Source organism: Mytilus edulis, chromosome 8, assembly GCF_963676685.1.
Source record: "Mytilus edulis chromosome 8, xbMytEdul2.2, whole genome shotgun sequence".
Taxonomy (NCBI): domain Eukaryota; kingdom Metazoa; phylum Mollusca; class Bivalvia; order Mytilida; family Mytilidae; genus Mytilus; species Mytilus edulis.
Genome location: NC_092351.1, coordinates 85,021,212 through 85,038,420, shown reverse-complemented (window position 1 = coordinate 85,038,420; position 17,209 = coordinate 85,021,212). Strand labels below are relative to the sequence as shown.

Here is a 17,209-nt window from a genome sequence, read left to right as displayed (position 1 = left end):
AATTTGCAAAATGCTTTGACACTGTCTATTCTATGGTCGAGTTATGTTGTCTCTTTAATTTGCAAAATGCTTTGACACTGTCTATTCTATGGTCGAGTTATGTTGTCTCTTTAATTTGCAAAATGCTTTGACACTGTCTATTCTATGGTCGAGTTATGTTGTCTCTTTAATTTGCAAAATGCTTTGACACTGTCTATTCTATGGTCGAGTTATGTTGTCTCTTTAATTTGCAAAATGCTTTGACACTGTCTATTCTATGGTCGAGTTATGTTGTCTCTTTAATTTGCAAAATGCTTTGACACTGTCTATTCTATGGTCGAGTTATGTTGTCTCTTTAATTTGCAAAATGCTTTGACACTGTCTATTCTATGGTCGAGTTATGTTGTCTCTTTAATTTGCAAAATGCTTTGACACTGTCTATTCTATGGTCGAGTTATGTTGTCTCTTTAATTTGCAAAATGCTTTGACACTGTCTATTCTATGGTCGAGTTATGTTGTCTCTTTAATTTGCAAAATGCTTTGACACTGTCTATTCTATGGTCGAGTTATGTTGTCTCTTTAATTTGCAAAATGCTTTGACACTGTCTATTCTATGGTCGAGTTATGTTGTCTCTTTAATTTGCAAAATGCTTTGACACTGTCTATTCTATGGTCGAGTTATGTTGTCTCTTTAATTTGCAAAATGCTTTGACACTGTCTATTCTATGGTCGAGTTATGTTGTCTCTTTAATTTGCAAAATGCTTTGACACTGTCTATTCTATGGTCGAGTTATGTTGTCTCTTTAATTTGCAAAATGCTTTGACACTGTCTATTCTATGGTCGAGTTATGTTGTCTCTTTAATTTGCAAAATGCTTTGACACTGTCTATTCTATGGTCGAGTTATGTTGTCTCTTTAATTTGCAAAATGCTTTGACACTGTCTATTCTATGGTCGAGTTATGTTGTCTCTTTAATTTGCAAAATGCTTTGACACTGTCTATTCTATGGTCGAGTTATGTTGTCTCTTTAATTTGCAAAATGCTTTGACACTGTCTATTCTATGGTCGAGTTATGTTGTCTCTTTAATTTGCAAAATGCTTTGACACTGTCTATTCTATGGTCGAGTTATGTTGTCTCTTTAATTTGCAAAATGCTTTGACACTGTCTATTCTATGGTCGAGTTATGTTGTCTCTTTAATATGCAAAATGCTTTGACACTGTCTATTCTATGGTCGAGTTATGTTGTCTCTTTAATTTGCAAAATGCTTTGACACTCACTCATCATGCTCATTTCCCATTTCAATTCTCAATTTATATCATTGATTTCAAGACCTTGTTATATAATTATTTCCTGTGTTAGGTGAATAATGCATACATGTGAACATTTTACAGTCACTACTTGGAAGCCCAGTGTTGTGCATGTGCCTTTAAGGTTTTTATTTATCTACTTTGCACTTACATGACTTAGTCTTAAGGATGTTAAATTAAAAATAAGTACATGTAATATAGATTTGATATATTGTCAATATATGTTTTACTACTTTAAACATTACTTTAACCTTGTTTTTAGTAGTTAATTCCTTTTTATAATCTCTTTTAATATTGTACTTGTTTCCTTAAGATATTTTAAAGGGCATATTATACATGTACTGTACATGTACCGGTATACATAATATACAATATATGTCAATAGTTCAAGCTATGGACTATTTTTTGAGCAACTATAGGGGGGAAATATACATGTATATATGCAGTGTGGTATACTATAATAGAAACAAGCTAATTAGGTTTATATATATATATATATATATATATAAAAGTCTATAAAAACGACCAACCAGCAAATTTACTATGTACCAGATTGTCTAGAATAGGCGATACTATGCAGATAAGGAAAAAATTATATCAGTCTAAAGATTTGCACAACGGTACTGATATAAGATGTTATAATACGAAAATGTTGTTATTAAATCGTGTAAATGTAGACATTTTGGAGACAAAATTATGAAATGTCTGAATTCTAGTAAGTAGAAAATAAAAATAAGAAGACAGTGGAATGATGAAACCTTGATAAGAGACCAAATGACACAGAAATTACAGTACAGCCTTCAACAATGAGCAAAACTCATGCCACATGGCTATATAGTCAGTTGTTAAAAGATAAAACATGATAACAGGCCCTGAAATGACAAAGTTGAGAAAATAAGATATTCTGTTTGAATATTGAATTTTGAAGGAGAAGATTTTATTTATAGCCCTGCAGTAAAGCTTTGAGTTTATAAATAAAATTTGTGTTGCATATTTCTCAGGAACTACAAATCAAGTCTTTCTGTAATTTAGAATGTACAGTAGGGTCAATTCTAGCATTTTTTCCTTAAGTTAAGGTTGATACACTTGGTCTTTGTTTTAAGTAGCTCTTTGACATTTGTATTAAATTTCAAATTTCCAAAAATGAGTGGGCTACCCACACACAGGAAAGGTGTAAATGACAAACTCTTTGAAGGTGTTGTACAGGTGGTTTAATTAAGAAACAGTTTAATGACATACATTATAAATTCTCCCAAACTTTATTAACAATATATATAAAAGCATTGGTTGTAAAATTTAAAAAAAGTGGGGGGGGGGGGGGGGGGGGGGGGGTACAAGGAATTTTAGTTTAAAAATTTACAAATCAAAAGTCATATGTCACGTGTTAATCTCAGGAGAAAAGAGTCCAATTCTTTAAATTTCAAAAGATTTGGGAAGAAAAAGTTCAGGGACCTTCAGACCTTTGTTTATTAGAATCCTTGCCTTTCCAAGTGATATATAGTATGAACTGAGCACTTGTTCTTCTGTGAGCTCAGTTGAACTTGAGGTACAAGTCATGAAGGCTTCAGTGTGGGTCTCATTTGGGTCTAATTGTGACACTGGATTGGCGGTTTTATTGTAAGCATGACAAGTAAAAGTCAAATTATTGTGCAAGAAAACAGGTAACAAAGAAGAAGGGACAGGTAAAATTACGAGCGGCCGTTATTATAACAATGATAAGAGGATACAGGAATCTGACAAAACCATAAGCAGGACCTGAGGTCAGACCCCTCCCAATGAAACCCTCCAGAGCGCAGTCCTGGCAGTGCCGATCCCAAGTTATCAAAATATAGGACTTTAGAAAAATATTTGAAATATTATATAAAGTGGGCTTCTTGTTTTCATATTGTCTAAATTTTTAGATGATATATATGTATACAACATGTACAGTAGCCATTTAAAGGGTGTGATATCTTATTAAAGTGACGCTGTAAAATTGTCAGAACACCAAGTCATATTATCATGATTATAGTGAATCATTATATTGTACACGATACAATCCAGGGCTCTACTAAATCACATATAACATAGACAATGTCCACATATATATAGTCATCATGCGTACGTAAAACGGGGGAGTCTTAAAATTTATGTAAATAAACTGTCAATTTTATATATAACATCAATCAAAGTTATATTTACAAATGAATACCATTATGAATTATGAATTATAAAAGAATTTAGAAGTTGGAGTATAAAAGAATATAACAATTGCCCTAAAAAATGCAAATATTTATTTTGAATACATTATGATTAATCAGGTAATATTTTCTAATGAATACCTGATGATGATCATGAATTATGAAATTATGAAAATGTTTAGAAGTGGTAGTATAAAATATATCTATTAAAAACAAATACAATGTTTATTTTAAATTCATCAATTAGGTAATGTTTACAAAGGAATGCCACTATGAATTATGGAATTATGGAGTTATTAAAAACTTGCAGTATAAAAAATATTTCTATGAAAAATGCAATGTTTATTTATATATATAGAAATAGAAATCATATACAGGTGTTATTAAACAGATTGTATCTATACGACTATAGCATATCAATACATTACATATGTAACAGGTTGTTTTCATATAAATATGTACATGATCGATGTACATTAATAAGGATATTTAGTGCATTATACATGGTGTACAATATGTAATTTATGCAATTGGCCTTCAATAATTTATATGTATTTCAGGAATGTTGAAAATTTCCTTCCTTTTGAAATGAATTTAAAGAGACCACAACTCAGTCCGAGCAACAAAATTAAAAAATCTAGCTCTAAATATAAACATGATAAATAATTCTCATTTAAAATGAATACTGTAAATTCAGAAATAAATGCCTGCATTTATTATTGCGATTTTGTCATTTTAGACTAAAATGCGATACTAACTTTGCGATATTGAGAAGTATCTTTTAATTGTTAAATTAATATAAAAAAAAAGATCAAAATACGAGTTTAAATTATTGCATGTATTGGGATTAAAACCTTGTCGCCTTTTTTGCAATAATAAAAACATCGCAATAATTTCTGAATTTACATGTACAGTATACAATTTCAAAGTTGGAGTCTTAGAATTCAATGAAGTTGCTGTTTTCTATTTTCAGTTTCTGAAAGAAGAATTACAGTATACGGGTGGATCAGAACGAGTGGCTATATTCCATAATAATGATTCCTTGATCTCAGTGGATGATTTATGGAAAGCATGGATGAAATCAGATGGTGAGAATATGGTGTTTCAACATTTAAATGTACAGCACACTCAAAGATGGTTCACTCCAAAATTACATGTTAGATATAAAAAAGAAGATGTGGTATGATTGCCAATGAGACAACTCACCACAAGCAACTTAGGATATAAATTATAAGTTGTGGTATGATTGCCAATGAGACAACTCGCCACAAGCAACTAGATATAAATTATAAGTTGTGGTATGATTGCCAATGAGACAAGTCTCCTCAAGAAATGACAACACAAATCAACAACTATAGGTCACTGTACTGCCTTTAACAATGAGCTAAGCCCATACTGCATAGTCAGCTATAAAAGGCCCCGAAATGACATTGTTAAACAATGTAAAAAAAAAATCTAATGGCCTAATGTATGTACAAAAAATGAATGAAAAAGAAATTGTAATACATAAACAAACAACCACTGAATTAGAGGCTCCTGACATGGGACAGGCATGTGGCGGGGTTAATTATGTAAACGGAATCCCAACCCTCCCCTAACCTGAAACAGTGGTGTAACAGTACAACATAAGAACAAACTATAAAAATAAGTTGAAAAAGGCTTAACTCATCAGATTCGAGGTATACAAATAAAATATAACACAGAGTGGACGTTGCCATATACTTGAATATATATCCCAACAACAAAAAGACACTAAGTAAAGATCTGAGAGTACTCTCAGTTCCTGACAGCTAGTTCAACATGTTTAAAGCCATTAACAAATATTAAAAAAATCATGCATATTAGACTAAATTATCAATTAGAACACATACAACATCCAAATGATTTAGTGTAAAGACGTCATAAACTCGAAGAAAAACATGACCTTGTGATTTTCACAGCTATTTGCCTTAAAATATATATATATATATCTTCGTATTATATAGACAGTATATAGATATACATATATACATTACAGTGTCATTGCCAAAACTCTCCTTGTCTCACCCAAAATTGGTTACCCGGTATTAACATTATTATTACCACAAAACACAGATAATGTTTAAAATAGGGGGGTTTCACTTTTACCAGGCTATTTCTCTTTATAATGTTTACAATTTATGCAAGCTTCAGGCATCATTTGTGTTTCATGGACACATTCCTCATTTATTTCTTATGAAAATAAAGAGATGTGGTATGCTTGCCAATGAAAGTGGATATAAGCAATGAAAGGCAACAAATCTGCCTTTGATAATAAAGAAAAAAAACCACACTGTATAGTCCGCTATGATAAAAATATGAAGGAATTCCTTTCACAGTATACAACTATACAGTAGATGATAAGAATAAAGATTCATTGTTTTGATTTTTATGCCCCACCTACGATAGTAGAGGGGCATTATGTTTTCTGGTCTGTGCGTCTGTTCGTCCGTCTGTCCGTTCGTTCGTCCGTCCGTCTGTCCGTTCGTTCGTTCGTCCGTCCGTCTGTCCGTTCGTTCGTCCGTCTGTCCCGCTTCAGGTTAAAGTTTTTGATGAAGTTGAAGTCCAATCGACTTCAAACTTAGTATACATGTTCCCTATGATATGATCTTTTTAATTTTAATGCCAAATTAGAGGGTTTATCCCAATTTCACGGTCCACTGAACATAGAAAATGATAGTGCGAGTGGGGCATTCGTGTACTGGGGACACATTCTTGTTCTTGTTCTTTTCACAGTATACAACTGTACAGTAGATGATAAGATCCATTGTTTTGATTTTTCTTGTTCTGTTCACAGTATACAACTTGTATAGTAGATTATCAAATCCATTGTTTTGATTTTTCTTGTTCTGTTCACAGTATACAACTGTACAGTAGATTATCAGATCCATTGTTTTGATTTTTCTTGTTCTGTTTACAGTATACAACTGTACAGTAGATTATCAGATCCATTGTTTTGATTTTTCTTGTTCAGTTCACAGTTTTCAACTGTACAGTAGATGATAAGATCCATTGTTTTGATTTTTCTTGTTCTGTTCCCAGTATACAACTGTACAGTAGATTATCAGATCCATTGCTTTGATTTTTCTTGGTTTTTTTTACAGTGTACAACTGGACAGTGGATGATGTGGTCCATTGGTTAGAGTCACATGTACATTTACCACAGTACAGTGCCACCTTTAGGGCACATAATATCATTGGACGTTCTATGCCTAGGTAAGAAATCTGCATATTTTAAAAGATCTTAGATTAAAATTTTATTGTTCAGATGTTAATAGAGTATTGATATAATATTTGTGGTATTTGGTAAGATGTTTAGATATACACCAGTACAATACCGCAGGTGTCTCAATTAAGGAATAACAGTACTGTAGTTGAAGAGTTGCCACTGTCAATTGTAGATTTGACGGCCGCAAATGCAGTTTTACTGGCGACGCGTAGCGGAGACAGTAAAACAGAGATTTGCGAGCGTCAAATGAAAATTGACGGTGGCAACTCTTCAACTACAGTACTGTTATTCCGATTCTAATGCAATTCAAAAAGAAAAAATACGATAAAACTTGAAAAAATGTCTAAATTTGACAAATAGAAAAAATTTGCGAAACTCCATGAATGATTTTGGCACAAAGACATCATGGCTAAACGTGGCGTCATACAAATGAAAACTTACAAACTTGAGGTTATTAAGTTACCTGTACGCTTCAAATTCGGATAAAATTACATTACAACGGCGATTTTGAGGTAGGTGTTGTTTTATTATTGATAATATAGTAGTAATCGAACATTTGTTGATTCAATCAATTCAAAATGGCGGGTCCCTCCTTAGTTACGCCTGGTCAACTGTGGATTTGACGGCCACTTTTAGCCAATGAAAAAAATTGTTACATCCAAATTGCATTAGAATACTAGTTCTTTTTTATTGAGTACTAAAACATATGTAAGACCAAGAAAAAAAAAACACCAATCCTTTTTTTTTTTCTTTGATGAAGCATGGAATATTAATGCCTAGAAATAAATATGCCATGTATGGTTTCAAATCTTATCTTTACCCTTCTGGAGCACCTGAGATCACCCCTAGTTTTTGGTGAGGTTCGTGTTGTTTATACTTTAGTTTTCTATGTTGTGTCATGTGTACTATTGTTTGTCTGTTTGTCTTTTTCATTTTTAGCCATGGCGTTGTCAGTTTATTTTAGATATCTGAGTTTGACTGTCCCTTTGGTATCTTTTGTCCCTCTTTTACTATATACATGCATATGACACACATGTAAATAAGGAGATGTGGTATGATGGCATAACCTATAAGACAACTTGACTCTAAAATTCAACAAGAAAACTAGCTTTATATATATAATTTCTTATCTACAATCAATTTCACCTCGATGCAGGCTTGATGAGGCTTGTTTGTCTAGTGAAATATTGTGTTTATTTTTTTATCGCATTGAAAATTAATGTTTTAAACATTCTTATATTTACCTATTAAATAGTGTGTTAAAATAACATTTTTAGGCAATCTGTTTATGTATATAAAAAATAAAAAAAATACAGTTTAAAAAAATAAAGTATGGCAGACATGAACTTAAGGCTGTTCGCTACTCTGTTTAAAAATAACAAACTTTTAAAAAGACTGTTATAAATTTAAAGTATGTAAATAAATAAACTAAAAAGGCAGAAACAAATGTGTGCTTGTTTTCGAGATATGAGCTGTTGAAAATTTGGAGGGAAATAATTCCCTCTAGATTTTTCTTTCACTTAACATTGGCGCCTTTTTTGTTTAAAAAACTATGAAAAAATAACAAGGATTTCATAATATTTTGAAATATGGCTTTATAAATAATATGTAATAAAAATATGAAAAGAAAAGTAGTGGTTAGTGGGCAAATTTTTTTAATGTTAGTACATGGATAAAACCAGAGGATTCCGAAAATCTGGCAAAAATTCAAAAAGTAGAGGAGCAAACATCCTTAACTACGTACAACAACTGAATTACAGTGTCCTAACTTTGGACAGACACAAAAACGTGACAAGTTTCAACAAAAATGTTTCTTTATAAATGCAAATAATAAGTTTGATAATACAATTGTAATTTGTAATAGGTGACATTAGATTTATTGAATTTAAGTTTAGAAGCCAAACATTTTTTAGCTCACCTGGCCTAAAAGGCCATGTGAGCTTTTCTCATCACTTGGCGTCCGTCGTCGTCGTCGTCGTTAACAATTTTTCAAACATCTTCTCCTCTGAAACTACTGAATGGATTTGAATGAAACTTAAAATGATTTTTCCTTAGATTATCCTGCACAAAGTGTGTGCTTCGATTTTTGATCCGTCAAAAAACATGGCCGCCGTTACTTAAAATAGAACATAGGGGTCAAATGCAATTTTTGCCTTATATCTCAAAAACGGAAGCATTTAGAGCAAATCTGACATGGGGTAAAAATGTTCATTAGGTCAAGATCTATCAGCCCAGAAATTTTCAGATGAATCAAACAAACCATTGTTGAGTTGCTGCCACTTAATTGGTAATTTTAAGGAAATTTTGCAGTTTTTGGTCATTATCTTGAATATTATTATAGATGAAGATAAACTGTAAACAGCAAAAATGATCAGCAAAGTAAGATCTACAAATAGGTTAATATGACTAAAATTGTCAATTGACCCCTTAAGGGGTAAATGTCCTTTAATGACAATTTTTCACAATTTGTTCATCATATTTGCTAACTTTAAAAAATCTTCTCCTCTGAAACTACTGAATGGATTTGGATGAAACTTAGCATGATAGTTCCTTAGATTATCCTGCACAAAGTGTGTGCTTTGATTTTTGATCCGTCAAAAAACATGGCCGCCCTTACTTTAAATACAACATAGGGGTCAAATGCAGTTTTTGGCTTATATCTCAAAAACGAAAGCATTTAGAGCAAATCTGACACGGGGGTAAAAATGTTCATTAGGTCAAGATCTATCAGCCCTGAAATTTTCAGACGAATCAAACAAACCATTGTTGGGTTGCTGCCACTTAATTGGTAATTTTAAGGAAATTTTGCAGTTTTTGGTCATTATCTTGAATATCATTATAGATAAAGATAAACTGTAAACAGCAAAAATGATCAGCAAAGTAAGATCTACAAATAGGTTAATATGACCAAAATTGTCAATTGACCCCTTAAGGGGTAAATGTCCTTTAATGACAATTTTTCACAATTTGTTATCATATTTGCTAACTTTAAAAAATCTTCTCCTCTGAAACTACTGAATGGATTTGGATGAAACTTAGCATGATAGTTCCTTAGATTATCCTGCACAAAGTGTGTGCTTTGATTTTTGATCCGTCAAAAAACATGGCCGCCCTTACTTTAAATAGAACATAGGGGTCAAATGCAGTTTTTGGCTTATATCTCAAAAACCAAAGCATTTAGAGCAAATAAGACAAGAAGTAAAAGTATTTATTAGGTCAAGGTCTACCTGTCCTGAAATTTTCAGCCGAATTGGGTAACTGGTTTTTCAGGTATAATGCCCCTGAATTGATGATTTTAAAGAAATTTTGCAGTGTTTGGTTATTATCTTGAATATTATTTTAGATACAGATAAACTGTTAATAGCATTTGTATTGTGAATCATCAGATTGACCTAGACTGTATCTTAATCAAGTGTAGGGCGAACTCATGCCCATTTCTTTCCAGAGGTTCCTAAGAGGCTTTAAAAGGTATTTCCAGGATAGTACATGGCCTTTGTTACTCTGTTTAATTTACAACAAACATCAATTTATTAATTTAGTTAATAAGGCATTGTTTACCAGGTGAGCGATTCAGGCTCTTGAGAGCCTCTTGTTTTATGCTAGATCTTGACTATAGTATTATATATAAATAGTTATGATAATTATATATTCTGGGCAGTTTGTAATAAAGTGCACAATTATATTGTAGTATTTGAAAAAAATGTCCCAAAATTTAACATTGTATATCACTATATCATGTATACAGAACACCCAAATAATAACATGAATGGAATTCATATTTTCAGACTTGCTATCACTAAAGGGACCAACACACTGAAGACAGAGTTAGGAATAAAAAATGGAATTCACAGACAGAAAATATCAGTTCAGGCCATGGACTTGGTCCTCTTTGGACCTCCAAAAGGTAAGAGTAACATTGCAGATTGAATTGTTAAAAGATCATCTTGAAAGAGTGACGAAAGATACCGTCAAAATCATAGATCCAAAATAAACTGACAATGCCATGGCTTAAAAGAAAATCGCAAACAGACACAGAATAGTACACATGACACAATATAGAAAACTTTAGACTCTAACATGAACCCCACCAAAAGCATGAAAAACTGTGGTGATCTCAGGTGCTCTGGAAGGGTAAGCAGATCCTGCTTCACATGTGGCACCTTTTGTGTTGCTCACATTATAACAAACCCAGTAAACAGTTTAATTATACCCCCGCTTTAAAAAAGGGGGGATATACTGTTTTACCTCTGTCTGTCCTTCCGTCAGTCCGTCAGTCCGTCTGTCCCATGAATATTTTTCGTCGCATTTTTCTCAGAAACTACAATACAAGGATTTCTGAAATTTGGTTTCAGGGTTTATCTAAGTCAGCTATACCGTGTGATGCGTTTTCAGATTGATCACTTGACAACTTCCTGTTTACCGAACACTTGCATATTTTTACACTATTAATATTATCCACTTGCGGCAGGGTATCATCAGTGAGCAGTAGCTCGTAGTTTCACTTGTTCTTCAACTGCTAGATACATTATAGCTTTTTCATTAAAAAAAGGTCTACATCAATGCTTACATATTAGCATGTCCTTCTCAAATTCAGCATTAAAGAGTAAGGGCTGGTCGTTATGCAACCATTCATCTACATCATCACTTTGAAGATATGGTATTAGACTACGACTACAGGGACATTTTAGAATTTTTTCTATTTTGAATGTTCAAAAATGTATATGGCATCTATTTATTCACTAAAAATAGATCCAAGATAATTAAATTAAATCAATACCCCAATACCATTTATACCTTTAAATGAATATTTTTTAAAAATCCAGTTAAACACACAGTATATAGACATTTTTTGTTTGTTTGATTATTTATTTTAGATGGTCATAATGTGTTGAAAGACATTGCTCTGATTTTGTCCACGTTTTTTGTGGTGGGCGTGTCCTGGTTTGCATATTCACAGAACAAGAGGTCAAAATGTCAACTGGAGAGGATGCTGAGAGAAATGGAGAATTTACAGAAAGCTGACGACGAACTCAAAGATGTTCAGAATAAGTATGTTATTGTTAGTCAGCCGCTAACGGTGATAAAACTTAAATCAGTATTTTTGGAGTACAAAATCTTTACTTGAAACGCCAGTATTATGATTTGGTTGATTAGGCTTGTGGTCAATAAAATTTTCGAATACAACTATTGTAACTAGTCGCAGAAATCAACCAATCAAATTATCAAATTTGGTGTAATTAACACAAATTTTGAACTCCCAAGTACTGAGTACAGTTGTATGAGCAAAGGCCAAGGGCTCAGGGTCATAAAACTTAACTCAGTATTCTGGGTACAAAATGTGTGCTTGAAAAATCCTGTATTACGATTGGACTATTCTGAGAGTGTACTGTACTCATTCTTGAAAGTTTTAAGATCATAAGCACAGCATGATTTCCAGAAATAAAACTTTTCTCAGTACTCAGAGTACAAGATTTGCACTTGAAATACCAAATGCAGTATTTTGATTGGTTAATGATTGAGTACTTTTACATTTATTATACTCAAAAGTTTTATGATTGTTCATGTTGTTAGCTCAGGGCTGTAGGTAATAAAACTAACTCAGTACTGGGGAGCACAAAATTTGTGCTTAATTCAAATCCAGTATTTTGATTGGTTGATTTTTGAGTCCTTGTACCTTAATTGAGCTTGAAAATTTGATGAGCGCAAAGCCAGGCATAGGCTCTGTCTCATAAAATTGATCTCAGAACTCAGGGAACAAAAGTATTACATGAAACACAAAATCCAGTATTATGATTGGTTGAAATCTGAGTCTAAGTATGATAATTCTACTCAAAATGTTTTATTAGAAGTTATTAATTTTATATGCACAAATAGAATGATTTTTTTTTTAAATCGCATACTACTGTATGTATACCATATAAAAAAGAAGATGTGGTATGATTGCCAATGAGACAACTATCCACAAAAGACCAAAATGACACAGACATTAACAACTATAGGTCACTGTATGGCTTTCAACAATAAGCAAAGCCCATACCGCATAGTCAGCTATAAAAGGCCCTGATAAGACAATGTAAATTCAAACGAGAAAACTAACGGCCTTATTTATATAAAAAAATGCATGAAAAACAAATATGTAACACATAAACAAACGACAACCACTGAATTACAGGCTCCTGACTTGGGACAGGCACATAGTTACATAAACAATGTGGCGGGGTTAAACATGTTAGCGGGATCCCAACCCTCCCCTAACCTGGTACAGTGGTACAACAGTACAACATAAGAACGAACAATAAAAATCAGTTGAAAAAGGCATAACTCATCAGATGGACAAAAATACAAGTGGACGTGGCTGACACAAAAAGACACAATGAAAAGATCTGAGAGTGCTCCCAGTTATCTGACAGCTAGTTCAAAGCCACTAACAACTAATAAAAAAATCATGCATACCATGTGGTTGTTTCAGTACTTTATAATTTTCAGGTCAACTTATTTGGTTCTTTATTCTTTAGCCCATTTATCTCTTTTCTTTATTTTAGCACACAATAAGATAGTTTATGTATTGGACTTTCTGATTGGTTTAGATGTTATTTAAAATGATCCCAAGATTAAGATTGCACAACTGAAAACATGAGGACTATAGTCAACTAAAAAAAAAACTACCTTGTTACTCATATATCATGTACATAGATTAAGAGTTACAGTAACTTACAGTTTCATTATTTTCAATGAAAAACCTCAGATATTGTTATGCTTTGTGGGAACATTTCTATTTTAAACTTTTCTGAAAATATGAGGATAAAAGTTGAAGTTCTTAACTTAAAAAAGTTTGTTTTTTTGTTTTACCCATAGATTAACCGAAGCAGAAGAATTACAGCTGACGGTGGTTAAAGAGAAAACAAAGTTAGAAATGAAATATCAAGACGAAATAGAAATGGCAAAGGTTAGTGGAAATGAAGGATTTTTTTTCTTCAGTTTGTTGTCAAAGAAGAACCAGTATACTTTTACCAAGTTGAAGTAAAAGTTTGTATGGTGTAAAGAACTAGAAACTAGGGTCAATTTTTTTAAATCTTTGGAAAAATAAGATTTGCTTTCTTTTTCAGTATTTTTTCAAAATCTTTGGTTAATTTTGAGAAGGCTAAAATAAGCATTGATTAACAGTAGTGGTATCACATCGGCAGCATCTAAAGACATTTGGTTTTTATATTGGTACCACGTCGGCAGCATCCAAAGACATTTGGTTTTTGTATTGGTATCACATAGGCAGCGTCCAAAGACATTTGGTTTTTATATTGCTATCACATCGGCAGCCTCCAAAGACATTTGGTTTTTATATAGGTATCACATTGGCAGCATCCAAAGACATTTGGTTTTTATATTAGTATCACGCCGGCAGCGTCCAAAGACATTTGGTTTTTATATTGGTATCACGTCGGCAGCGTCCAAAGACATTTGGTTTTTATATTGGTATCACGTCGGCAGCGTCCAAAGACATTTGGTTTTTATATTAGTATCACGTCGACAGCGTTCAAAGACATTTGGTTTTTATATTGGTATCACGTCGGCAGCATCCAAAGACATTTGGTTTTTATATTAGTATCACGTCGACAGCGTTCAAAGACATTTGGTTTTTATATTGGTATCACGTAGGCAGCGTCCAAAGACATTTGGTTTTTATATTGATATGACGTCGGCAGTGTCCAAAGACATTTGGTTTTTGTACAATAACTTTAGCAATACAAATCAAATATAGTAAATTATATATTTTTAGAAGTTACTATTTTAAAAATGCTGATGAAGGTAATTTTAGCCATGATTATGTGTGTTATTTTCTATTTTTAACTTTGATGATGTATTTAAATGAGTTATAATGGTAGCAAACTCTATTGGAAATTTGAATTGAGATTATGACCATATTATGAGGAAAAGATTTTTTTTTTTTCGGTGTAGAAATTCTTTATGTGTCAAGAGGGGTGAAAGATACCAGAGGAACAGTCAAACTCATAAATCGAAAATAAACTGACAAATACTTAATTACAATCCAAATTCAGACCTGTATCAAGTGTGAAAATTGTGTCCATTTTTGGCCCAAATGTTCAGGGTTGGACTTTGCGGTCGTATCCAGCTACACTTTATTGTAAATTATTATCAATATTTTATTTAGTTTTGAAAATTTAATCATTTAAATGCTTTTAATTTTGTAAATTTAATTATTTGTGATTTTTTTATTGCAGAAAGAAGCTGAAAGACTCAAAGTAGCTAGAGAGGGCAGTATTGAAGAAATTTCTCGACTTAAACTAGCTGAAGAGGAACTTGTTCAGGTATACCCTGAATTTTTGTAGGGGTAGGGGGATTCCAATTACAAGTTCTCTCACTCAGACTTTTAAGGGGAAGGGTGGGTGGGTAGCTGCCAGATAGTTCAAATTTAGTAATGTTGCGACCTGCTACTATATGAAATTCAAGTTCAATTTTCACCATTTTAGCTTTCTTTGTTGAGTTATCCCCCTTTTTGATATCCAAAAGTGCTATTTATAATGTGATTGAGTTATTTCTCTTTGTTTAGAAATGAATGATCATGATTATATACATACAGTTTGATTACACTAAGCCACATTGTTAATGTCTTATCTGACAATTAAAATTAGAGTGACACATTTATTTGATAATTTTCTGTTTTCTAAGTGTTGATGATTAAAAGCTATATAAAAAAGATAATCACAAAAATACTGAACTATGAGGGACATTCAAAATGGAAGTCCCTAATCAAATGGCAAAATCAAAAGCACAAACACATCAAACAAATGGACAACAACTGTCATTTTCTTGACTTGGTACAGGCATTTTCTTTTGTAGAAAATGTTGGATTGAACCTGGTTTTATAGCACTAAACCTCTCACTTGTATGACAGTCGCATCAAATTCCATTATATTGAAAAGATGCATGAATAAAACAAACAGACATAATAGGCAAAAGTGTCAAAATAGGGGTACAGCAGTTAACACCATGTCACGATCTTAATCACAACAAAAACAAACATACTTTACAAAGAAGCACAAAAAAGCATATATCACATTAAACAACCTTGTTCATTGCTTACTTATTTTTTAATGTTATTTATGTATGCTAAATCAACCCATTAAGGATCAAGAATCGTAATTTTAACATAAACACTGGCATAGAATCCCGTGTTTGAGGTTAGAATGTAAATGTCACACAGGTAGAGATATAAATTAATTTAGTCGTTCAAAGTATGCAAAAATTATAATAGAACAATAACGCAATGTTTAAAGTACCAGAGACACGGTATATTATCAAAGAAACATAAAAAGTCACACTAACAAAGCACACAAGTAAAAATGAAAAAACAATGACTGAATGCATAAGTACAGAGCACGTCAACTGTATATCACCAAAAACAGACCAAACAGTAAAAGTGATATTGATAAAGACAAAGAAAAGAACACTTGAAATCTTTGAGAAAATTGTCCACTCCATTGTACAAGAAAATATATAATGTGTACATTTGTGTGTATTTATTGACAGGTTAGGGGAGCATTAAAGAGGGCTGAGAAGGAGTTGGAGCGATCTCAATGGGTTACACCAGCAGCCCTAAGAAACTGGTTACAACTCACCTATGAAATAGAACTAGATTATTTCAACAGGAAGAAACTAGCAGCTGATATACAGTTTAAGAGAGCTAGGGAAGAGGTATGATGTTTTGCTGATTCAGTAGCTTTAAACTGGTTTTCTGTTTAAGAGAGATAATGACATTGTTTGATATTTGGCTGATACAGTAGCTTAACCTGGTTTTCTATTTAATAGAGCTGGGCTAGAAGTTTGATATTTGTTGATACAGTAGGTATATACCTATTTGTGTTCAGTAAATTACAGTTTAAGAGAGCTAGGATAGGTAAACTTTTCTGATTCAACATAATAGTCTGGTTTATCAGAGAAATAACATTTTCTATCAGCAATTTCTACATTTTATTAAAAGGCAAATTTAAAGCTTAAGGTAAGAAGACTTTTGTAACAAGTTTCACAGACCATTTCAATATTCTTAAATATTTCTTGCATGCATTCATATTTTTTTCTTTCTTCATTTTTTCATTTTTGAAATAAATTTTGAAAGCTTAAGGTCAATGATACAATGTCAAGAGGTGTTTTATATTTTGCACATAGGTCACAAAATACAAATCTATACACATTTATTTTTTATTATCTTTTTTGAAATAGTAAACAAACACTTTTATAATAGACATGAATTATCTATTTGAATTCAGTAATCTAGACATGAATCACTTGTCATCATCTTCTTTTAGGATTTCGTTTTACATATTTTTTTCCGGAAAGTGGGCTACGCAAAAAACCGACTGCATTACAATCACCTATAGCTATTAATTTTTATTGGTAGAAGAAGTCTTTGTCTCCCTTTGGATAATGTAAATTTTCTGAAAGATTGTCTCCCTTTGGATAATGTAAACATTGTGACAG

At 32.3% G+C, this 17,209-nt stretch overlaps 2 protein-coding genes across 6 annotated transcripts in view; one reads left to right on the top strand and one right to left on the bottom strand.

Annotated features, from left to right (window-relative positions):
- LOC139486476 (stromal interaction molecule 1-like) overlaps positions 1–17,209 on the top strand; it is a 36,718-nt gene that overhangs the window by 9,651 nt on the left and 9,858 nt on the right. For all 5 annotated transcript variants that reach the window (XM_071271362.1, XM_071271363.1, XM_071271361.1 and 2 more), the window contains exons 3-9: positions 4,442–4,556; positions 6,591–6,702; positions 10,501–10,619; positions 11,590–11,764; positions 13,571–13,661; positions 14,953–15,039; positions 16,262–16,426. In XM_071271362.1, the coding sequence (XP_071127463.1) occupies positions 4,442–4,556; positions 6,591–6,702; positions 10,501–10,619; positions 11,590–11,764; positions 13,571–13,661; positions 14,953–15,039; positions 16,262–16,426 (864 nt within the window). The remainder of the gene's footprint in view (positions 1–4,441; positions 4,557–6,590; positions 6,703–10,500; positions 10,620–11,589; positions 11,765–13,570; positions 13,662–14,952; positions 15,040–16,261; positions 16,427–17,209) is intronic.
- LOC139486477 (uncharacterized) overlaps positions 15,761–17,209 on the bottom strand; it is a 302,400-nt gene continuing 300,951 nt past the window's right edge. Inside the window, exon 2 of the mRNA XM_071271367.1 lies at positions 15,761–16,189. The gene's annotated coding sequence lies outside the window, so the exon portion shown is untranslated. The remainder of the gene's footprint in view (positions 16,190–17,209) is intronic.